General features: G+C 39.8%; 1 protein-coding gene across 2 annotated transcripts in view; it reads right to left on the reverse strand.

The window, feature by feature from the left end:
• Nucleotides 1-9063: 9063 nt before the first annotated feature.
• LOC134543341 (microsomal triacylglycerol transfer protein) overlaps nt 9064-26146 on the reverse strand; it is a 46129-nt gene continuing 29046 nt past the window's right edge. For both annotated transcript variants that reach the window (XM_063388303.1, XM_063388302.1), the window contains 12 exons: nt 25412-25561; nt 24509-24674; nt 23920-24065; nt 22660-22820; nt 21132-21292; nt 20230-20375; nt 17355-17600; nt 14963-15373; nt 14014-14226; nt 13119-13273; nt 11224-11391; nt 9064-10028 (listed from right to left, as the gene is read on the reverse strand). In XM_063388303.1, coding sequence (XP_063244373.1) covers nt 9884-10028; nt 11224-11391; nt 13119-13273; nt 14014-14226; nt 14963-15373; nt 17355-17600; nt 20230-20375; nt 21132-21292; nt 22660-22820; nt 23920-24065; nt 24509-24674; nt 25412-25561 — 2268 coding nt within the window. In that variant the 3' untranslated portion in view covers nt 9064-9883. The remainder of the gene's footprint in view (nt 10029-11223; nt 11392-13118; nt 13274-14013; nt 14227-14962; nt 15374-17354; nt 17601-20229; nt 20376-21131; nt 21293-22659; nt 22821-23919; nt 24066-24508; nt 24675-25411; nt 25562-26146) is intronic.

Below are 26146 nucleotides of genomic sequence, written 5' to 3' on the forward strand. Positions count from 1 at the left end.
ACGTAACAGGTAAAATTTTCTTTACAAAATATAAAATGAACTATTTTTTTTTAACACCATATATATTCACTGTAAATATTTTACACAAATATTTAATACATGCAATCGATAGATTTTGACGAGAGCTGACGATTGAAACCCAAACGAACCTCGTAGCTTTTCCGAGTCAAAAGTCATACTAATTGGAAATCTCGAAACGCAGCAAAATGACCTCAAAATGGCGGCGCTTCCCCCTCCACCGCGCGCGATGCGTCACAGTACTCACTTAGCGTAACGAATTCTTTGAACCGTTAGCTATCCAGTGGTGTAATTAAATTTTGGATGGAGATGATAGATATGTAGCTGCAACACCAAACTGTATCCCCCGATTTGGTTATCATTCGTTTTTTGAATTGCCTTCCACTATGGAAGTAATTTTAAAGACGTATTCACGTCAAAAATTATAGTTTACTGACAATAGTTTAACGTGACGTCATAACAAAACATTGATGAAATGATTGCATACTTTTATGAATAAAATTGAATCATTTTTATTGAATTATCACTATTTTGTATGGATATAAAGGAGGAGTGAAATGAAATCTACAATTTAATTGATAAATTTACTTTTATTTGAACTCATTCATTCAAATATGTTGATTACTTTAACGAAGAGATTATTTTAACTATAACTTTAATACATGTTTGCTATTTAACTTCTTCCAATCTGTGTTATTCTGTTAAGGATATGACGATGATAGGAAAAGTAGGAAACCAATGGGAGTGTTTCAAGGATGATGTGAAGGAAAATGGCTTACCCAATACCAAGATGCAGTCAAAAATAATATATTTGCGCCACGGACTCTGCAGCAATGGTAGGAGGAACGGGTTAGCAAAGAGCAATGAAAATGTTACATTGAAATGCATGAAAACAGAATAATTACGCCACGGACTCGGTCGCAATGCTAGGAGGTTCAGGTTAGCAAAGAGCAATATAAAATGAGCGTAACGGGACACAGCGAAACGGGACAATGTGCGTAACGGCACACTTTTTCGTGCGTGTAGCCGGCTTTCATCGATTTATTAGACATTGTCACGTCAAAAATTGTAAATTGCTCGGCGGCCTGACGGGCTATTGTAATTATCCCTGTTTAGCACGAACCATTTTACACGCACTTGTCTGCCTCTCCTCACTAGCCAATGTTAACAAGAAGCAAGCCTACGGACTGACAAGTCTCCACGGGCCCGTATACTACACTCTTGCACCGACTGCTTGTTCCTGTATCTATTTTACTGCCTCAACAGCCCGCCCTATCGCGCGCATTCCAGCCGCCAGACCTTACCCCAGCTGATTCACAGTTCCTATTCTTGTTTCACGTTCGGCTGGGTTTGTAAACACTCCAGGCTATTTCCACGCGGCATCAACATGATGCCATGTAGCTGAACAAACGGTCGGGGAAGTCTTAAATAAATCCACAATGTCTACGACAGAATGATATTTACAAAATTCGTTTAAAGATTTTGTGATGATATTTTTTTTAGCCTGCAAAACACGTTTGTAATCCAGAATGCCAAGATCAAATTTCTCTGACATTTCCAGGTTTTTCACAAAAAAATAAAAATTTTGAAACAAAATCAGCAACGTAATCACTATTTTTGAATACAAAATTGTCATAATGTTTGTTTACTCATCTGCAGTTAGTCACAAACAAAAGTATTCATCCACTGACCATTGACAATGAATTCCGTGAATGCTACAACGAAGGCCTTTTGGTATAACGCTTGGAAATACAGGAGTGGTACAGTTTTACTAAACATTTCTATCCTGGAAATTCTGTTTTGTGATTACTGTGTGCGAAACAAAAAAATTGAGCAATTAGTTATTAATATACTTAATTGCTAAAAATGTAATTACAAAAGGTTTTCTTTAAATGTTTAAACATTTTAGTTCTCTGCATACGGAATTTGGTAGGAGTAATATCATGAAAATAAAAAAAAAGAAGTCGATGAAAGGAAATGTGTTACAAATAAATTACGTAAATACTGACTGAGCCATTGTAATGTATGCCAGGCATTAGCTAGATAACTAAAAAAAAATTGGATGTCTGTAAAGTCGGTTTACGGACGATAGTTTAACGTGATGTCATTACAAAACATTGATGAAATGATTGCATACTTTTATGAATAAAATTGAATCATTTTTATTGAATGATTATCACTATTTTGTATGGATAAAAAGGAGGAGTGAAATGAAATCTACAATTTAATTAAAAATATACTTTTATATGGATTCATTAATTCAAATATGTTTATTACTTGAACGAACATATTATTTTAACTATAATTTTTATACATGTTTGCTATTTAACTTCTTCCAATCAATGTGCCTCGAAAAAGTAAAATCGATTGTTGTTCCAATCGAGTGGAAGAGAGATTGATGCGGCGCAAGCGTACAAGGAGCGTAACGGGACACAGCGTAACGGGGCAATGTGCGTAATGGGACACTTTTTTGTGCGTGCAGCCGGCGTTCATCGATTTATTAGACGTTGTCACGTCAAAATAATTATTACAATAGAGTATATAGTTAAATATTGTTTTTAAAATATTTTTTTAAAGAACATAAAAATATATTTAAATGAATTTGTAAACCAGAGATTTGATACTATAAAGTGTTATTCTCAGTGGTTTCAGTTTAAACAAATAAGTACCCTTTTCTTTTTATATTCACACTTCCATAATGGAAATGACAAAATGATCACTGCACTAATTATTATTAATTGCAAAAATATATTTGCATTAAAAATTAACACACCTAAAATATTTTGGTATACATGGGAACACCACGATTTAAATCACCCAAATCTTTGATCCGACCGATTCACATGTGTAACGTTTCAATTCTTACAAGTATATTATGTGCCCAATGTCTCCGAGCAACGTCACAAGGGGGAGGGGTGTGACCAGCGACCTTGCCTGGGAAGGGCGAAATGTCACACCCGAGGGACTGACAGCATGTCCGTCTGTTTGAATAACGGGGAAACATCCACGTAACTGGTTTACGTTTATTCTTGTGCACACATTCTTAGTTACTTTTTTCAAGACAGTATTTAGATGTTTTAGTGTTGACAAATCAATTTAATGAAAGATGGACTGTGTTTCCTTTGCCCCATACTGGGCTTACTACTTGGGTTATAAACATTTTTTAAATAATCATAATAATAAGTGACAGAAAATCATGAGTGCATTAAAAATATTAGACCACTATGGTTTTACAAACTACCTTTGTACGACAACAATAGGCGTTCTTTGGTTCTACTTGTGTATGTGTTGTAGTGTAGTCATGAAGTTGGTGCCACTGTAAGACAGTTGTGATGATGGTGTCATGGAGCTAGGATAAACACGGAGTGGTAACAGATAATAAATAGAATAGAAGCAGTGTATGTGATATTATTATATGTCTGCCCTTACCCTGAATGGGCACTAAAACATGGCGCAGTCGGTAGGATCAATAGTAAAAGACCATTGTATCAAGAAGAATAAATAACACAGTGCCGAATAAATGGAAAGTGCGGGAGGAAACAAAATAAATGAACTCGTGAACCTAAAGTAACAGCACGGATTAATATGTCGATAAGACAAGAACAAGAAAAAAACAATCCATAAAAAGTGAACACCAGGCTACTGCAAACGTCACATAACCTCAACATGGCGGGAACTGTTAATTTGCCAGCTGCATTGATACTTTCAGGAAACGTGGCAGCACACTGGAAAACCTTCAAACAAAACTTTGAGATTTATATTATTGCCAGTGGAAACGATAACAAACCTGATAATATCAAAATAGCTCTGTTGCTAAACATTATAGGTCAAGAAGGTGTTGATCTGTACAACACATTCAATCTTAACAATGAAGAGAAAACAAAGTATGATAAGGTGATACAAGCATTTGAACAACACACAACCCCCAAAAAAAATGAAGCATTTGAACGATACATTTTTAATCAGCGGTGCCAAGCTGAAGGTGAAACTATTGACCATTTTGTCACTGATCTGAAAAGACTGGCTAAATCATGTTCATTTGGGGACCTCGAAGAATCCCTGATTCGTGACAGAATTATTGTGGGAATAAGTAGTACCACGCTGAGGGAGAGTCTCCTGAGAATAGAAGATTCAACACTTCAGCAAGTAGTCAACCATTGTCAGGCATCAGAGAGAAGTCGGGAACAAGCAACACAGATGCAACAGGGCCAAGGTAGGACCAAACAAACTGGTGGAGAAGAAACAACCTCAATTCCAGTTGATGCCGTTGCTCGAGGAAAATATAACCCTAAAAGAACAATTAGGACAACTATGCAACAAGACAGTCAAAAACAACACGTACATGAACGTGCGAGATACTATGAACAACCAAAACATCTTCAAAGCATTTCAAATTGCTCATATTGTGGCAGAAAACATCCTCCAAGACAATGTCCAGCTTATGGCAAAAAATGCTCTGCATGCCAGAAATATAATCATTTTGCGGCTATGTGCCGAACAGAACAACAAATCCACGAAATTAGTACAAATGAACATTATAGTGAGAAAAATAATGACAGTGAAGAAGACGTTGCATTTATGTATGGAATTGTGGCTAAACAAGAAAAAGAAATTGACTCATTGAGGGCGAAACCAACAAAAGAATGGAGACAGGATGTATGGGTAGAAAACAGAAAAATCAATTTTAAACTGGACACAGGAGCAGCTGTTAACACTATACCAAGCGAGATATTAGATCAAATAAGACCAGAAGTGAAAATTAAGCAGACAAACATAACACTGGAAGCATTTGGTGGATCTACAATTAAACCAGAAGGAACTGTCACACTCAAATGTGAAGTGAAGGGAAGAAAGGTAGATTTGAAATTTGTTGTGGTAAATTTACAGACAACGCCACTACTAGGTTTAGAAGGATGTGAACAGCTTGAACTAGTGAAGAAGGTACAGTCAATTGTGGCAGAGCCTACAGACAGCATTACGAGAGAGTTTGTGAAAAACAATTCTAAAATATTTCAAGGCTTAGGTAAGTTTCCTGGCACATACACAATTAAGATAAGAAAAGAGGCTAAACTAATTAATGAGCCCCCGCACAGGATTCCAAGTTCAATGAAGCCAACTTTCAAAAGAACTCTTGAAACAATGGAAAAGAGAAAAGTGATTGAAAGAGTAGAAAATCCAACACTGGAACATTGCATTAATCAGTTAGTAACTGTAGAGAAACCAAATGGGGAACTAAGGTTCTGCCTAGATCCACAAGAGCTAAACAAAATCATTGTCACAGAACATCATCTAATTCCAACCGTGTCAGAAGTTGCTGAAACATTGGCTTTTAATGAGTATTTTACGGTGTTGGACTTAAAAGATGGGTATCATCAAATTGAGCTGGATGAAAAATCAAGTAATTTGTGTAGCTTCTCAACTCCGTATGGAGTATACAAGTTCAAAAGACTTCCTTTCGGCCTTATCTGTGCTAGCGAAACTTTTCAAAAACAAATGGAAGGCAACTTCAATGATATTCCCAATGTGATGGCATATCAGGATGATCTCATTGTGTATGCAAAATCAGCAGAAGAGCATGATAAAGCCTTGCAACAAGTACTTCTTAGGGCTGAAGAGAGAAATATCAAGTTTAACGCAAGGAAAGTGCAGTATAGAAAAAATGAAGTTACATATATAGGCTTCAAATTTAGCAAGCAAGGAATGAGTATGGACCAAGATCGAGTAAGAGCATTAGTCGACCTCAAAGCTCCAGCTTCGAAAAAAGAGCTCCAACGATGTATGGGAATGTTTAACTATGTTCGACAATTCATTCCGCATATGTCTACCATAACAGCACCCTTGCGGCAACTTTTATCAGACAATGTATGCTATCAGTGGCTACCTACACATGAAAATGCTTTTAATGAAATTAAAACGTTGATATCCAATGCACCAGTATTGGCAAACTTTACACCATGCAAAAAGATAGTGATTCAATGTGATGCCAGCAAGGATGGATTAGGGTGTGTGTTACTGCAGGACCAACAACCTGTAGCCTTTGCATCGTCAAGCATGACACAAGCCGAACAAAACTATTCACAGTCAGAGAAAGAGATGAGAGCCATTGAGTTTAGCCTGAAAAAATTTCACAATTATGTGTATGGGTATAAGGTCACAATCATGACGGAACACAAACCACTTGTTGCCACAATGAACAAGCCTGTACACAAAATAGGTTCATCAGTTCTACGCAGACTGAGGCTAAAAATACTAAAATACAACATAGAGGTAAAATACTTACCTGGACCTCAAATGTACATTGCAGATCTACTGTCCCGGTCATATCTCTTAGGTCCTACTGAAGAGGACCCAGAAATGAAAGAACTAGTTCATGAACTAGTTAGGCACTTACCCATGTCTGAGTCAAAGAAAGAACTCTTTATCAAGACCACAGAAACAGATAATGAACTTTCAGCTCTCAAGGACATGTATGGCAAGGGTTGGCCTGAACATAAAAAACAAGTGCCAGAGTGCATTAGGTGGGCATGGCCTATGAGAAATGACATTTATGTGGACAATCAGTTGCTCTTTTACAATGACAAACTCATTGTACCTCAAGCACTGAAGAATCTTATTTTGAACCTGTTGCATGAAGGTCACAATGGAAGGGACAAGACTATAGCCAAAGCCAAAACTGTGTACTACTGGAAAAATATGTATTCAGACATTACAAGATGGGTGAGTGGATGCCATATATGTGAGAAATATCAATCAATGAAGAAGAAATCACCAATGATTGCACAAGAGATTCCACAACTCCCTTTTGAGCAGGTTTCAGTGGACATTCTGGATAATGCAGGCAAGAACTACTTGATTGTTGTTGACATATTCTCAAAGTGGCTGGAAATAATACCAATAAATCATAAGACAGCAGAAAATGTTTGTGATAAACTGAGGGATGTGTTCTGCACGCATGGCATTCCAAGAGTAATTAGAGCAGACAATATGCCCTTTCTATCGCAAACGTTTGCGAGGTTTGCACGGACCTATGACATTGAATTGAGAACATGTAGTCCGCACTATCACAGAAGTAATAGCCTGGCAGAAAAGGGATGTCACACAGCAAGGAAAATACTAAAGAAAAGTATGGAGCAGCAAAAAGATTTTAGAGATCTGCTAAGAGAGTACAGAAACACGCCACTGTCAAGCTTAAACATTTCACCGTGCCAACTACTAATGAGCCGCCAGATAAGAACATTACTACCAGTGACAAGTCAAATGCTTCAACCCAAAGTTGAAAAAGACGCACATAAAAAAATGATATTAAATCAAGAACGGTGCAAACAACAGTATGATAAGACAGCCTTGAAACAGGCTAGCGAGTTTAGAGAAGGAGACAAGGTGGTGATAAAAACAAATAAGAATGCACAGTGGGAACCTGCTACAGTTGTAAGGATACACGACGCTCCACGATCCTACGTTGTAAGGAACCAGAATGGAAGAGAAGTGAGAAGAAATGAAACACACATAAAAGCGTCTTCAAAAACAGAAGAAAGTGAAAGACATCAAGAAGTCATATTGCCAATAAACAGCGAAGAAAAGGAAGGAAGAAGTAAAGAACATCACAGGAGAGCTCAGGAAACATCAGACGGTGTAACAAATGGTTTTGCAGGCTTCGAAGTGAATACTTATAAAGACCATGTAGTGAATGATGAAAATGGTAGTGCAAATAGACAATCATATAAATTTAGTTTAATGGAAGCTGACAGGAGTGTAGGGTGCACTAGAATGCAAGATACTTCTATCAAACCAGCTGGTGTTAACAGAACAACAGTAACAAGATCAGGGAGAGTTATAAATCCTCCCAAGAGGTTGAACATGTAATGTATGTACAGTGTATTTGACAAACAACTTTGAAAGGGGAGATGTTGTAGTGTAGTCATGAAGTTGGTGCCACTGTAAGACAGTTGTGATGATGGTGTCATGGAGCTAGGATAAACACGGAGTGGTAACAGATAATAAATAGAATAGAAGCAGTGTATGTGATATTATTATATGTCTGCCCTTACCCTGAATGGGCACTAAAACAGTATGCATGGTAATTTACTGGGATAACTTCATTGTATAAACACATATTGATTTTTCTAGCTTACCTGAGGAGAATCAGATACTTTTTTTTCTTCTTTTCTTCCACGTCAATTTGATGTTTGCAATAAGTGCGACAGACTGAGGAAGTCTGCCTGCACACGTATAGACTACTTGGAAACAAATATAACAGTTGTTTTTGAGTATAAGCAATATTGGGAAGAAATATTCACATTATAGTAGACCAGTAAGGATGACAATAATCCTTTGAAACTAATCTCTTTGAAATCTTAAGTAATCAAAGTTACAGTTTATTATTATATCTGTATAAAAATAGCTTATTCACAAGAAAAATATTGATACCTACATAAAGTTGGAGGTATAGTATTCCACGCCAATAAAGTTGGGAAAGGGGGGGGACATTCCCTCCCCCCCTAGATTCTAAGCCCATGGATGTATGGACTTAAAATTATTGTAACATTAACTAGCATTTCAAAGGGTTGAGTCAGAAGTGATTGGTCTACTTCAACGTAGCAAAGGCCAGTATGTAAGTACTAGTGTGAGTGGTTTGGTCATAAATACTCTAAATAATTTGCCAAAAACTCCTCGGGACAAAACATCCGCGAAAGCGATAGTATCGGCCACTACATTGTCGGCTCCTCGAACATTTGCAACATTCTACTATTATTGTACTGTAATTGATGAGTATGTTGTGACAACCCAAGATTACAGTCTTCCACATGCAATCCAGTAAGAATAATTAGTCATATTTCAGGTTAGATGTAAAGTTTTTCCTTTTAGAATGTTTGCACATGATCACATTTCAGTTAATTATAATTACTACGCCTACAGAGCTGATCTTCACAAAATTTCATCAATATAACACAATTTTTAAAAATGCTAAGAACTATGAAAGTATGGCCCCAAAAGTATCCTATAGTAACATTTACCACACTGCAACCGAGTGTTTATTTGTACCAGCTGAAAGAGAGGCCTTACCATCAATGGTGACAGGGTACCTACTGTGATATAAAACACAAGGGTTATAAAATATATGCTTTGAGATGTGGATGTGGAAGCAAGTAAAATAATAAACGACACTGTACGGAAATTAAAAATTAATATTATACATTTTTTTTTTTCACTTTCAACAAAGCTACAATCCATCTATGTTTTGATTGAAAAAAGTTTGCTACTCAGTCAAAAATATATCAGATTCATATAATATGTAACAATTGACATTAGGAACAATATGCGGTACAAGTTTCTTCCATATTTACACTCGATACACATGCGTACTAAACATACCTATTTAAAATAAAATAATATGCTGTTTCTGACACAGAAAATTATAGAAATGAATACAAACTTGATGATAGCTGATTGCAATAAACAAATCTAAATTTTACTAGCTAACCACTTATAAGACAAAACAATTTTGATACATTGCAGCATCTTTCTAATTTCAACCAAGTAATTCTATTTGTTAAAATTTTAATTTTAAAATAAAGCATACAGTTCTTTAATAAAGTAATTATTATAACATTTTTTTGCATATATCATGTCTTTCTTTCAATTACTTGATAGGAGATTATATCCACACACTGTTTTTATTAATGATCACAGGCACACTGGAATGACTTATATGTATTTTTAAAATTTAAGATTCATCTGCTGCCATTAATTCCGAAAACATCCTCATGGTAACAATGGATCAGTTTGCACGGTTTGCACGGACAAAATCCACGAACGTGCAGCTGCGACCAAGGACCCTCTGCGGGCACACGCGCGGTCGCCCTCCTCACGTCGAGTGTATCACGCCGCACATCTCGTTGTTCTTCTGGTTCAGGGCGTAAGTCCTGCCGGCCACCTGGATCACTTTGTACTTGGACTTGCGCAGCCTGTGCTTGCTGCCCGGGATGCGCTCCACCTTGTACACGTTGTGCCTGCGCAGACAAACAGATTCCTTCACTCTGCGTCCGCACGGGCGAACAGGAAAACAAGGCCCCTTGCCCCCAACCCCTTCCCTCGAATCAATTCACTAAACACTAGCTAAATGAAAGTTAGTTGAAGAAAGGCTTTACACAAAAGGTCCGTCGTCATACTGCCTTCTCTGAGCAGAGCCTGTTTCCAGAGTACCGCTCACTAGCCGGTCGGCATACCGGAACGAACCCCATGCAGCGAAAACACTCCTGTGCATCTTGTCCTATCCCAGTTACATAAAAAAAAAAAAAAGCTCAAGTGATATGAATGTAGACTAAATGAATAATACCTTCAAAATTTTGGAGTTACTCCCATTTGTGTTTTATTTCTGACATAAAAGTGCACCCTTACCATGTCCTCATATTTAAATCATCTAACTAAACAGGTACGACAAAAAAATCCGGTCGGCATACGGGAACGAACCCCGTGCAGCGAAAACGTGCATCTTGTCCTATCCCAGTTACATAAAAAAAAAAAAAAAATCTCAAGTGATATGAATGTAGACTACATGAATAATACCTTCAAGATTTTGGAGTTACTCCCAAATGTGATTTATTTCGGACATTAAAGTGCACCCTTACCATGTTCTCATATTTAAATCGTCCAACTGAACAGGTACGACAAAAAACCTAGCGGCCTTCTGGCTAGATTTTCTGTGCGCTGTTCGTGTGAACGGGTAGGAGGGGCCCTTAAAAGAAGCGACAGAGGGATAGTGAAACGTAAATATCTCGCGATCCAGATCCGTTATTCGTTAGCATATTCACGTTTCCATGTCACTCAGGGGCGCAACAACAGGGGGGGAGGGGGGGGGGGGGGCAAGGGTATTTTACTCCCCCTCTGAAACCTTGAAGTGGGGGCAAACGGGGGTAAAGAAAGTGCTGTGTAATCAATTTTTAGATGATAAAACTGCTTAAATAGCACCATTTTCCACCTTGAAATACAAATTTTCCCGGGGGAACCCAGACCCCCCCCCCCCCCCCCCCCCCGCTAAAAATAGGGGGGGGGGGGGGATCGACGATTCTTTATAAAAAGGTATACTGCCCCCCCTTCCTCTTGGGAAATTTAGTTGTTGCGCCCCTGATGTCACTGTGAAGTGGGCCCGCCCTTGACGACGGCAACAGGGAGGGGGCAGGCCGGACGAAAATGTGCACAGCTCACCTGATGACGGAGTCGGGCTGCTTCAGCTGCATGCACATGGCGACCTTGTCGGAGAAGGACACGTCCGACTCAAGGTTCAGCTTCGCCTCCGTGGCGAGCGTGAACTCAGCCTGGCTGCGCACGAACGACGAGTCCACCTTCGCCAGGCCTTGCAGGAAGATGCCCGCGCTGCACACGCGCAAACCACCAGGTAATTAAGAAAGACGTACAAACATGTTTCTGCATGAATTTCAAAAATTGTCAACAGGACACACGTAAGAGTCGACTTAAAAAAAATAAAGGCTTCAACGGAACCTGCGAGTATGCAGTTGCATTAGAATCAATTACGTGGTGACTGTGCTTGCAAAAAAAATACAAGTATCGTTCCTCAGCATCACAAACATGAATTGCTGACACTATTTTATCCTAAAGCTAACATTCAACAGTGCAGTAAAGCATTATTCCTATGCAGTAACATGCTTATTAGAGGGGTACAGGCATGGATTTGACACATAACAATTCCTAAAGTGGAACTCAAACCAATGAAGTCCCAAATGGTGGTAGACATTTCTTGGAAACCATGAGCTAATGTAACTTACCCGACTTAAAAGTGAAACAGTTTTCCTCTCATAAAGGCAAGTCAAGTTCTGAGTGGATGTGATCGCTATCACGTCATAATCAAGTAGCAAACAATTTAAAGTCCTGAGTTGGCAATGTATATAGTTCAGAGACCTCTAAAATCTTAGAAGACCTAAATACTTCCACCTTTGTACATGACCATTAGCAATAAACTCCCTAAATTTATTTTTATTAAGAGGAGTTGGGGAAGTATTCAATTTAATTCTGCAGTTATGAAATGTGGTGGATGTTGCAATGCGCTGGTTGATTTTCCTCAGGGTACTCCTATATTCCCACCTCATGCTCTCGTTCTCATGGCTAGCTGGAAGCTACAGGCTATACTTTTCATCAACCTTTTCTCATATCATCAACATGCTGAACTCTCGCTTCATGGTCAATGCATGGTTTCTTTTCAAGGAGAAGAGAGAGGAACCAAAATACACGCATATTGGATGCAACAGCTTTTATGCCATAACAATTTTTTTTTTAAACATTTAATATTGAGAATTTTCCTTAATTAAGGCAGAGATCACACATATAAAGATTTTCAAAGACCATAACAATGACAGTGTTATTACACTTGTCATTTCTAAAAACTGAATCCAATACTGAACACTGATGATTTCATGGGGAAAATTACTTCTAACAGCCTGTCACTATTGACTTCGAGCATACCACAAAAAAAGTAAAGAGGTAAAAAGTAAAAAGGAAGCTTGGCTTGTATGTTTGTATTAGAAAATTTTGAATCTTATCACGTTTGTAACAAGTTTGATCTGTGTACTGACAATCAAGAGTTGAGCTGGTTGTTTAACCACCCACATCAGCTAGGTAAGTCGGGAAGATGGATTCTTCATCTTTCTCGTTTTCGTTTCAAGATGCATCACGTGAAGGGAAGCGCGATCTCAGAGTCGAAACACCTGATCGGCATGGTGACAACCTCCACTGCCACAACTGCGGCCATCACCGCGCCAATCTCCGCTCCACTCGCCTCTACTCCCAGTTAACCACTCACTCTCTTCATCGTCGCCATCCTCAAATAAAATTTCTACAATCCCTTCACCTGACTTTCGCCACCCGTATTTTCATCTTGGAACTAAGAGCCCCACTCCTGAACGTTGCACTTTTCGTTATGGTTGCATTCTGACCTTTGACACTGACCTTTTACCTTGACGTTATGGGCCAGATTTAAAAAAAATTAAGCAGCAGTGAACTGTTATGGCCCAAAAACTGTCGGAATCAAGACGGCATATTTCGGTTCCAATCTGTCGCCCTCAACCCTCCAGAGTAACCGTCCTTACTTCTTCTCGACCAGGGAGTGGGCGGTCTTGTACCACAGGCTGAGCTGTATCTGGCCGGACAGGTCGAACGAGACGGCCCCCACGAGACTCAGCTCCGCCACGAAGCCCGTCTGCAGGGGGATGTACTCCAGGTGGTCCTGGAGCAGGGCTATCATCTGCAAGCACGACCACGCCTCGCTGAGACGACGCTGTCCCTTACACATTCCCCTGCCCGAGGCACACCAGCTCCGAAATTAATTACTTTGTGTTCAGAACGTAACTCTTAATCGTTAGGGGACAAGGTTTTATGGTTTTATTTTTAGGTCAATTTTGTTTTTAGAACAGAAGATTTCAGTGTTATTGTTTTTATTTTTTTTATGAACTCTCTTTTTTCATAAATAAAGCTTATTACTAAAAAAAATATGATTTTTAAAAGTTTTATAATACATAATGCTTTTTTACTATATAACATATGACATTTCCCCCTTAAATTACTACCACTCAGGAATTTGCGTGACTTTTCCAGATTTTAAAATAAATTCCCTGTCTTTCCCCAACCAACTTTCAACTTCCCTGACTTTCCAGAATGTGGTCACCCGAAACATGCACACTTCAATGATGAAAACAGAAAGCTCAGTGAATTGCGTGCATAATGTATAATGTCGCAGTCTGTGTTGGGCTGCCCGTTCTTATTTTCAGGGTATTTAGCGCCGGGTTCGGACCCACTCGTGTGTTTCTGCGTGCAGTGGTAAATGAATGTTTGGTGACCTAGATCTGGTCCTCCAGCATCGCGTAACGAATCACCTCTCTCCCCAACACTGTTTCGAGCGCTTGTCGCCAAGGCAAGGCTTGTTTCCGCGCCAGGAACCGATCCCGGGAGTCAAAGCGTGAGCGTCGCGAAGCGCGGCTCGCCCACCTGGAACGCCGGGGTCTTCTCCGACGCCGTGCCGGACCACACGTGCCCCATGAGGTCGCCCTGCCCGCTGAAGAACACGAACGGCCGCACCTGGACGCCCAGGGCCACCACCTCCATGCCCGCGTTGGCGGGCTCCTCCGGCTCGTCGTCCCCCGCGGGCTCGTCGTCGTCCGACGAGATGAACGACCCCATGCCGCCGGCAAACAGCCCCAGCTGCGACAATCACCACCAACCTCAAACACTCGCGTATCAGAAAAATTCTGTGTTACAATTGAACGGTATCAGGGGCGCAACAACAGGAGGGGGGGGGGGGGGGGGAAAGGTATTTTGCCCCCCCCCCCCCTCTGAAACCTTGAAGTGGGGGCAAACGGGGGCAAAGAAAGTGCTGTGTAATCAATTTTAAGATGATAAAACTGCTTAAATAGCACCATTTTCCACCTTGAAATCCAAATTTTCCGGGAGAACCCCCCGGACCCCTCCGCTTCAATAGGGGGGGGATCGATGATTCTTTATGAAAAGGTAAATTGCCCCCCCCCCCCCCCCCCCCAAAACGGAAATTTAGTTGTTGCGTCCTTGAACGGTATTATTCTAGTATGCATCTCATAGCATGTAAATTAAATTGTGAAAGACTTTTTAAGTATGTTGTATTGTCTTGTCTTGTCTTGTCTTTGTTTTGTCCTACTATTTTTGTGTTCTTATAATTGTTTTGTTCTAGTTTTTGGTTCTGTTACTGTATTTGTTTTGTACTTGTCCTACATGTTGTGCCCACCATTGGAGCCTTGTGCTGTTGGTGTGGCATGTTACAAATAAATAAATAAATAAATAAATAAATAAATAAAATAATTACAGGAATTTCATTGGTGGATAGAAATCTTTCTTAACTCAAATTGAATGTAAGTGACCAGCTTGTGGGAGAGAGCGAACCAGCCACTGCTGCAGTTTGGCTCACCGAGAACATCTCCTGGGCCGTGCCGTGTCGCTCCAGGACGATGTCGACGACTCCCCTCTTGAGCAGGCCTCCGGACACCTCCTGGACGGTGAGGAGGCTGCCGTTGGCGCTGGGGTGGCGGAGGAAGGGGCGGGTGAACGCCGTGGACAGCCCCCGCTGGGCCAGCGCGTGGTAGTTGCGCAGCAGCGCCCCCTCGTCTCGCTCCAGCTCGCGGAGGGCGTCGGCCAGGCCGCCTCCTCGCTCCCCGAGCTGCCTCAGCCGCTGGAGCAAGTACTGCTTCACCTCGTAGGCCGGCTCCCGGTGCTGCGTCAGCCAGCGCAGGAGGTCCCTCAGCAGCTCCTTGCGGGGCTCAGACTCCAGCAGGACGTCCAAGGACAGCGTCCTGGAACTGGAGTCATACTTCCGACCCACCTGCAAGTAGAGCGCACACACCGCTGCACGTTTTGCGGCATTCCCAACGGCCAGCATGCTTGGCAAGCCTGATCCCAGTATCAGTTATCACCAATTCAACAACTATTTACGCACTAAATATATCCAAGAAAGATATCCTGAGTTTCTGAAGCACTCATTTTTCATTTTGGTATTCTATGGTTGTTACAAAATCTAGTTGGAAATCCTGACAATTTTTTTTATGAATAGTAAATCAATCAAATGTGCATTTATATTTGTTTGACCACTCTAAATTAATTTCAACAAAAAAACTTACTTTTACTGCAAACAAGAAAAAAATATTTTCCCAGTAAACCATTGCTGCATATAAGGACTCCGGAGGTAAAGGACACATGTCACCAAATTGTAATTTTTCAGGAGAGCAAGTTTCAATTTATTTCAACTTTATTTCCAGGTTCCTTCGCTAGGATGTGAAAGTGAGTTATGACACTCAATAAAATTATTCTTGTTTTTTTTTATTTTACTATAATACTTTTTTTTTTAAGACAATGGTTAGATGTTTTAATTGTAATAACTCAACTTCATAAAATAATGGATTTGGTGTCCTTTACGTTTGTGGTCGAGATATATTCTTAATGAGTACCGGTACTTAAAATCTTTCGTGTAACTACTTAAGTCTCTGTGCCAGTTACTTTTAACATAATTCGTTGAGACAAGATTTAATCAATTAATTTTTTGCTCTTTTTTGTTTTTAAAATGAATTATTTTGGTGTCATTGTGATCATTTTTATAAAGGCTGTTATTGAAAATTTAATAATATACTAAATTAAAGATGATAAAATTTTGTTTAATACTATTTTCGTTTAAGTAGCATCATTTTAAATCAGGTGTTTTTTTTTACAATAATGTTTAATACAATGAAAGATCTTAAATCCAGTATGTTCTGAACCATAGTCATGCCAGAATAGCAGTTTTGTCAAATTACTGAACATCCATTTAATTAATGTCAGAATGTTAAATGTGAAATGTAACATTAGTGAACAGAAAACACTGTAGAAAAATGAAAAGTAACAGTAAATATAAACTAAGAGAACTAAAAACTCATGCGGGTATCTACCTGAAGAAATCTGAACTAAAATGGCTCACTTGGTGCAAGAGTTCAGAACGTGATGAACCATAGAAAGCCAGATTGAAGATCTTTCACTTTATGAATGTAGAATGAAGATTTAACAGAACAGTATTTAACTAACCAGAATCAATAAAATTAAAAATTATTAAATAATAACTAGACACACATGATCAATATGATAACAATAAAGTTATTATTTACACCACATTCTTCATCCATATGGTTTTAAACTGCAAACTAAAAAATAATTATATTCATTAATTTTGTTTTAATGGTTTTAATTTAATGAATTATTTGTATTATGTTGGTACACATTCAACCAGCTCACTTTTCGGTGTGGTTTTGTTTTATGGCAGAAATCACACCATAAAATCTTGCTCCTAATAATCTACAATAGAATACGTTACTTTAGCGCCATTTAGATCATTATTTTTTTTACATATGCCATTGCTAGTTTGCACTGTATGTTAAAGAGAAAATCCCAAAAAAAAAAAAATGGACAAAGAAAGATGAATGCTACTGTGTTCATCTGGGCTGTTGTGTTGTCAGAATACTTGCTTATTTTCATCGCTAGGTTTGTCTTTGTTGTGATATTGTTCCGACAAATTCCTTACACGTAATTCTCTGTGCTGTCTCATACATTTAACATTTAACATCGGCTGATTTTCGCTCATTTTCGGAGTGTTTGTGTATTCACTTCCGTTGCTTGTTCTTCAGGTTTTCTCTACGCCGCAGACAGTAAACCAGCAATGCCGTATGTACGAAATAATGACGTGCATCAACCTTCCAAACTGCAAGAATCATTCAAAGTCCCATCAGTGCAGCACTGCCAAAAGCCAACAGGCATGTGGAAAAAAAAAAAAAGGCACAAACCTGGAAGAATATCTGCTCGGCCGCCTTCTTGACGTGGTCGCTCCAGCTGGCCGGCGGGAACGACCGGACGGCCTTCATGGCCGCGACGCTGGTCTTCTGGGCGCCGTCGAGGGCGTGGCGGAGCAGGGTCGGGATGGTGGCCTCGTGCCGGAGGTTCCTGAGGGCGCGGAGGTGCCTCTGCCTGCACGCTTGGCCCTTGCAGTCCGCCAGCCCCGCCTCCAGGAAGCTCTTCACGTCTCCCACGAGCTGCGGGGAAACAACCAGCTGGGAACTGCCTCAATCGTTTGCATCACATTTACAATTTTAATACAGGAATTCTCATTATTGAAGTAGCTGGCTTCTGGGTTGAAGCCGTGTTAACTGCTCCCTGGTGGCTACTGCAATGTCGACCGAAACGTCGGTGAATTATTCGCCAAGGACATACGGCTACAACTCAGAAGTCGAGCTACACCAGACAATGGCCGTGAAAGCCTGCGAACATTATTAATTCTCATTTTTACATGTAAGTATGCTGCATGGTTGGACATTAGAATTTATTTTTTATTAGTCATTATTTACAAAATACATCTCAGGTTTAGTCTGCAATCTTATTCGATGCGAGCAAACATATTTAAGAAAAAAGGAAAAGTTGTTTGCCCGTATTGCCCACAAATTGCCAACTGACAAAACTAAAATGCTGTGCTCGTACCACGTACAAGAATAAAACCCAAAAGTACTAAGACTGCTCTTTCAGCTACCCAGACCCATCCAGCCAGGAGGAAATCATTTTACATCTTGCAGTGTTAACATCTCGCCACGGAAGGCAGAGTTAACGAGAAAGGGACTGTGAGTTGATCAGGCACACTCTTAAGTTGGCGGGAGAAGAGGTAAAGTACAAGTACAAAACCGATTCTGAATATAAAAAATATAGTCATAATGCAATGTAATTTTCTAACGGACAAAAATTTCCTTCCGCATTGCCATCGAGCTTGAAAACCTCCCCTCGCCATTCGCTCAACTTTAGATAGGTATTCTGGGTGTAGCTTGGCCTCATATGATTGCAGAAATTTTTATCAGGTAGTTAGGATCACAAAGGGCAAATGCAAAGTTTTGTTGACTTATGAAGCAAATTGAGTCAATGAAACACAAATTTTTTACAATCAATAATTCTTAAATTGCTTAACGTTCACAACCACTAAATATTTTAATTGTTAATATTGTAATCTGGCAGAATAACATGTTGGAAAAAAAAATTGGTGTGTGAATTAAATATTATTGAAATCAGCTTTAAAAAGATAATTCTACTGCATTTTATGCTATTATGGATGCTAAATTTAAAAATATGTTAAATTTATGAGCCAGTGCAACACAGTGCTAAAAAAAAAAAGAAAAAAAGAAACAAACCACTAAGCATAATAAATCGAACAAATGATAAGAATTTTGATTTTGTTTGTTTTTTTATTCTAGAATTTTAATGTATTTAATTAATACAATAGTTTCTCAAGAGAAAAAAGTGTATAGGGTGCGAATTCTTAACAGAATCTTGGAACTTCAGATTGAAAATTCACTCACTAGTACTACCTATTTCCCAATGGTTACTAAAAAAAAATAGGCGAGATGTGGCGAAGTTAAATTGAAACAGTAGGGCCAGTCCCTACAAATGAAAATCAGCCCCAGGATGCCTGGGGAAATAAGTTTAAGGAAAGGGTTTGGAGAGACTAATCGATACACCAAAGTTGAAGTTTTCCTACGGCACGATGTGTCTGCCTCGGACCTGCACTAGACTGCTGTTAGGGTCTGATGTGCAAGAGAGTATACTCGCAAGCCAAAAGCAACTCAGAAAAAATAAAAGTTAAATGTAAATATGTTAATTTTAAAAAATAAATACATGGCACTTCCTTAAATAAAACAGGGTTTCTGTAAAAAATGGCTAAAGGTCCAAATCATGTCATGAAGATAAAATAATACCTAATTAAAAAAAAAAAAACATGAATCAAGTGAATGACTGTTTGTTAATTTTATATTTATTCAATTTTGTAGAAACTTGATTGTATTTTAAATTGGTAACATGATTGGCACTGTGAATTAATTAAGGCTCATTACCCGCAAAGAAAATTAACAGGGTTCATTAAAACATGGTGCCCTTAGAGAGCCAACACAAATGTTCCAAGATGCAAATTTTCTTGTGAGAAAAACTCTGGCGATATTAAATAACTGGGTGTCCACGTGAATACTTAAGAACTGACTCCTGACTCTACAGAGTGGTCGCACAAAACACAGCGGTATGTTGCTTGCATGTCACAATGGGTTTTGCTTTTGACTCGGGTCGCCTTGCGAGCGGGTGCGTTACGCCAGCCGGGATCGCTACTGATGGGGTGGCGACAGGGCTTTACTGTCATGGGAGGTACATCATCACGTCATCAGTTGAATTTAGGTGATACAAGGTGAGCTGTAACAACACCTGTAACTGTCCAAACCCTTCATTGTTGACTTTTTTTGAATAAAAAAATTTCTTTTTTTAACCCCCTCTTGAAATAAATTTTTGTGAATTCCTCACTGTTATCTCCATTAAAAAAATAATAAAAAATCTCAAAAGAGTTTTGGATAACTTTTTTTAAGTTCATTTTTTAAGATAAATTAATTTTAAAGTCTTGTTATTTCAAGTGAAACTTGATATGGTTATCATGTGAAAACTTCATTAAATTATTTACTTTAATAGTTTTGCACCTTTAAAGCCTAATTTACAGAGAAATTACAATTTTCATGATAAAGTTATAGATTATAGTACAAAAATACTGAGAAAAAAACATTAAAATATTTGTTAAAAAGAAATTTCTTATGATGGGTACAAAAGTTAAATCTCAGTTTTCCGTTCGCCTGAAGTTCTCAATCTGACCTTGTGGTCCTCGTTCCCCGGCAGCCGGGCGAATCTGTTTGCCATCGCGGCCACCGTGAGCAGCAGCGTCTCTGCCAGCTTAGAGCCCGGGCCATCATCCGCTGCTTCCAGCGCTTCCGAGTGCTTCCTGCACGCAGTCAGCACGTCTGAAATAAAAAAAAAACAACCCAATTTTAATATGCAAATACATATTCACGAAGACGCACGTGATTGGAGAGACCCGGGCACGTTTTGCGAGTCCGATCATCTGCCCTGCTTAGCCTAATTTTTTTTTTTTTAACAGTAGTTACAATATTTATCTAACTACAGCTCCTTACTCCTTAATTTGTTTTATTTCCACATCCGAAGAGGAAATTGTCACATTTAGCCAATGCATACTAAAAAATGCAAATTTGATAAAATTTATGCCAAACACTAAACTCTAAAAAATAATTTTTACACTTATACAGTGATGAGTTGATCCTACTATTAAATAGTTTGAAAATTACACAGGGTTGAAAAGAACTTAACATTTGAAATATATGTATATAAGTATAATGATTTATATTCTATGTTAAGTACTTCAAATAAGATCTACCATCTAAGCACTGCATGCTTGGATTCTTTAATCTCTTTGGGTGAAAATCTGTTTTTATAGCACACTTAATAGATTGGACTGCGTCCAACCAAACTGAATTTCGCCAAAATTATCACATCATATACACACAGCCGACTTGCAATATGCGAGAGATCGACGTGGTCAAGTTTCTCTGTCTCTGTAACCACTCCGTCATTCAGAAAATAAACGCATGGAACCAGGGGCGCAACAACTAAATTTCGAAAAGGTGGGGGGGGGGGGGGGGGGGAAGCAATATAACAGCAACGCTCGGCAGCATCGCGGCACCGGCGGGAGCGAGGCCTACCCCTGATGACGTCCTGGTGCGGGTGGGAGCCGAGCGACAGCGACCACAGGTACCGCTCGCTCCTGTCCAGAGAGTCGTCCGAGCCGAGCTGCAGGGTGCTCATCGCCGCCTGGTGAGCGGCGGCCGTCTGCGTCGCGCCCACCAGGTCGCTCAGTTGCTGTCTGCGGGCAGGCACGCTGAGAGTTGGCGACCCTGCGCCGGCACATGCCTCTTGCACTCAGGCGAGTTCTCACTACAAGGGGGACCAGTGGCGTAGCCAGGATTTGTGTATGGGGAGTGTTAAGAAGCATGGGGTACCCCCCCCCCCCCCCCCCCGTATTAAAGCGGCGGGGGGTCCGGGGGTCCTGCCCTGGGAAAATTTTGGATTTTAAGGTGTAAAATAGTGCTATTTTAGTAGTTTTCGGTACTTAAATTTAAATATTGTAATGGTAAAAATTTTATTAATTTTAATTTGAAATTTGTTTGAGTGATGAATAAGAAATTAACTAAAGATTTGGTGCTAAGGGGGGGGGGGGGGGGTTTGAACCCCTAACCCACCCCCCCCCCTCCTCCCCTGGCTACGCCCCTGAGGCGGACCACACCCCCCGCTTAGAATCTTGGGAGAGTGTTGGGTGGCGTGGAATACCTTACAATTTAACAATGTATGCAGGCTTTCAACGGCCATTGTCTGAAGTAGCTCGGCTTCTGGGTTGCAGCCGCGTCCCTAGGGTGAATAATTCACCGACGTTTCGGTCGACACTGCAGTCGTCGTCATCAGGGAGCAGTTACCTTAGTAGGTCAGTAGGTAGTAGTCAGTAGGTAACTGCTCCCTGATGATGGCGACTGAAATGTCGACCGAAACGTCGGTGAATTATTCGCCTAGGATGCGGCTACAACCCAGAAGCCAAGCTACTTCATACTTTACAGTTTGGTCAAAATTTTGAAAACCAGCCTCATCAAAAAGCATTTCTCACCTCTTTAAAATTCATAATCAGAGATTTTAAGTAGATTATCTGAAAAATCCCATAGTTTTAGTTCTTAAAAATGAAAGTACTTTTTTACTGAACTGCTATTAAACATAAAACATCTTGTAGGGAGTCTAAAGTATATATTTTCAAAGAGAGATACTTGCATCATGAAGTTTCACTGTAGTAACAGTAGGCTCAGCTCCCGATAAATTTTTTCAGGGGAGAGTGGGATTGAAAGGGGGGCTATATTCCCCTCCGAAATCCTATCATTCCCACCAACAAAATGAAAGAATTTGAAAGCAAACAGTGACCAAAGTGGTTCTGCGTATGCTCTTACCCAAACTTCATTACGATTAAAAAAAAAACAAGATTATTTAAGTCTTTAAAAATAAATTACTTTCATCATAATGTAACTCTCTAATTCAAATCGACGGAAAGTGCTGCATTACAGGGCTGGAAGGTAGATGTTCCAACTATAAAACTACAAAGAAATAATAATCCTTAAGTTTTTACTCCCCAGCAGCCAACAAACGAACACAAACACTCAAGTTCAGACCGCCCACTAATAATTTGTGTCTTACACAATCTCTCCATTTTTGGAGCTCTTCAAGACCTTTTTAATTTCCTCCTTGGTCGCCTGGCGCGCGACCCCCAATAGCCTGATGAACGCAGCGGCCGAGCGAGACGTGCCCAGGTGGTCGGCAAGGAGGTGCCCGCGATTCTCCTTCACCAGTTTCGCCAACTGCAACCACGTTACGTTCAAACAAACCTGCACGCAGTCAAACACGCGCTCAGTTTTAATTATTCAAAAGAATGGCGCTAAACGCACAAAGCAATAAGTAATTCTTCATATTTTGAGTCACAAGACTATTTTTTAGTTAAGTTCAAAGCAATCAGCAAACATTTTTCTCATAAAGAGTTTTGTTTTCCAAGACTTTTAGCAAAAAATATTAAACTACAGTGCTTTAATTCTAAAATATATGACAAATATTTATCTAGATATATAAAGCCTTTAAATTTTTATATTTGTTTTAATTAATAGATCTATTAAGTTTATTGTAATTTAGTACACAACATAATCACTACAAGTTGTTTAACACATTGCAGACATCCCCTTTATCGTCATTAAACAAATGTCCACAAAAGAATGTCCGAATTTCAATGGTATATTTTATAAGTTTAATTTAGACTACCGGTATTTACAACAAATCATACCTCAAACTGAAGGTAAACTAACCTAGTTTTTTTTTAATCGGCAGAATGTAGACACACAGTTTTATAAAGCCTCAAAATAAAAAAAAATTGCATGGTGAACGTGGAGGCCAGCGAAAAAGGAGCTCTGTCGTCTCAAACAATACGACCAAACCAATGATCAGGGACTTTGATGTTCAACCACTCCCGTAAAAAGAGATTACAATGGGGAGGGGCCTCCATCCTGTTGCCAAACAAAATGTAGAGGGTTCACCCTCTACTAATTGGGGAAAGAGCCATTTTTTCGCGCTACAAGCAAGGGAAAAAAACAACACAGTACTCATGCAGGCACTTATTTAACACGGTTTAAGTTACTCATTAATTGTGATCTTGAACCAACAACACTCTACAACGCTTACTTACAGTTGATACTATTAAAATTTATAACTGGGACATTCTTTTATGAACATACTGTATTTATCTGTTATGAGACTACATAAAGGCATTATATGAATAGTGTGCCTTACTAAATTGGAAATTTGGATGCGGTTGAAACTAAGTAATACTATTTGTCACGAGAAGGGGTGAATATGGAATGCCTCCACAAATAAGTAATCAAAAAGGGGAACAGACGGTGAGCAGCGACGCACCGAGGGGCAGTCTTCCTGACACGTCGCTGCCTCCCTGTCCAGGACCAGCGACTGCTTCTGGTACGTCCTCCCCGAGGTGGCCTCCAGCTCTCTGACCGCCTCGTCCACCGTGTCGCCAGACACCGGCAGCATCGTCACTGCGCTGTCTGCGAGACAAGAGATCCACCCGGCGTCAATATTGTAGAGTTCAGACATTAGCAGTCCTAGATTTTGCAGGGGCCTCATATTTTTGGAAAAGGGCTTCCCCCTGGTGCTTGAGGGGAAATGATTAGCCATCCTCCTCCAAAAGGTTAGAAAATTCAACTCTTAAAACAACCATTCTAAGCAAACGTGGAACTTATAAATTCTGAGAATGGCTTTACTAATTCATCTCAAGAATTTGTTATAATTTTTTCAAGTAGTTTATTCTTGGGTTGGTTTAATTAATTATAATGATCAAATTCCAGTCAAAACTTGTCATTTTAAGAGGCAACAGCAATTTTGAAATTTTTTTTAGTAAGAAATCATGAAAATTGAATTTTAAAGGGTATTGACCAGCAGTTTACATTAAATGCTAAAAACAAGTCACCTGTGATGTTCCATGCCTCACCTGTGAGCACAATCTCCTGCCTCGCCCACACCACGTTCCCCGCCTCCTCCCTCAGCACGGCTGTCATCTCGTGGCTCTCCTCCATGACCGCCGACTGGAGCGCGGACATGTCTGGGGTCAGCACGTACCGCGCCTCCCGCCTCGACCTCACCGCGGCGCCCATCAGCTGTAATGTCCCGCGGCTGCTAGTCCCGTGGCCAGTTCAACACAACTTGCCACAACATGCTCCAGTCATCCCAGAGCAATCCAGGCTTCTGATCATCATACGACACTTTTATTCAACTTCCATGCAAAATCATCTCATTTCCATTTAGAATGAAGATCCGTTGCCACTATTTAAGCCTTCTAACAGACCTAACTGCGAAGACATACCCTCATAGATCCAACCATGAGCATAGTCAGAATTTGTAGAAGAGGGGAGCCAAAAGAAGCTATGAGAATTAATATTCTAGGGGGGAGGGGGATTGTCTGGAAAGATGGGTATTAAAGAGTACAAAATCTTTTCCAGGATAGTTTCGCTATCATAAAGTTTCATTTTCCACACCAACATGCTTGGTACGTCCTTCGATGATCACAAAAATGACTATATATGAGTTAATAGTGCCAGACGTGGGTCTGACATCTGGACGAAATCAACAAAATAGTGAGCTCTGCGCATGCGTGGAATTTGGGCAACGAACAGAAAACCAAAATCTGCTCCCAAAAATAAGGGGCTGGCCATAAAATATCGTGCACTAGGAGTACAGTTAGAGCACAGGTGTAGCATATTAAACCCTTAATTTTATGTCTTGGAATACTGGCCTACAGTCCGAAAGTATAACTACAGCAAGGCTCAAAAAAAGTGTGAAGCCTCTGTGGACAGGTTGGTTGATACACTACACACACAGCAGTTACATATCTTACCTGGTCAGGGTGAAGAATGTACGGCATTTTCTTCCCAGAGACACAGCTGGTTTTGGTTTTCTCAAACGTGTACTTGTCTATAGTCTTGTAGGTCACCTCACACTTGCCGGACGCATCTTTCTCCGTCAACTCGGTGTCCTGAGTCTGAAACTAGGAACAGGAAGCGTATGTCCTCATGTCATCTTGAAAACCACCACAGACCAAAATTTAATGAAAAAAAAAAATGGAATGGAACTACCAAGACTTCCGAAATGATTATTTGGACCTTGTTGCAAGCATGCGTAGATAATGGATGGTTAAGTGGTTGGGAGTGCCGGGTTCGATTGCCTTCCAAAATTTGGATCATATAAACATTATAAAAACATTTATTCATCATTACCAAAAGTAAAGCTTTTCATACTAAAAAAAAAAAAGTATAAAATGTTGCATCTCGGTTGGATGAAGAAGAAAGCACAAATAATGTGAAAGAATTTTTTGTGTCAAGTCTGAAGCAAATTATTTATGTTAATTATACACATTCACAGAATATAAATGTGATGTGTTTTGTCTGATATTTTAAACGGCTACACTCACAACAGAGACTGTAGCTGTATTACATATTGAGGAAGACAATAATAAATATTTGATTTGTTTAATTCATTGTCGGTGTAACGTATCACTGCAGTTTTTTACAACACCGCTCACACAATGAGCAAACGTGTACGGGATGAAAATATTCAGCGGAGATGCAATGAA

The sequence above is a fragment of the Bacillus rossius genome (assembly GCF_032445375.1).
Source record: "Bacillus rossius redtenbacheri isolate Brsri chromosome 9 unlocalized genomic scaffold, Brsri_v3 Brsri_v3_scf9_2, whole genome shotgun sequence".
Taxonomy (NCBI): domain Eukaryota; kingdom Metazoa; phylum Arthropoda; class Insecta; order Phasmatodea; family Bacillidae; genus Bacillus; species Bacillus rossius.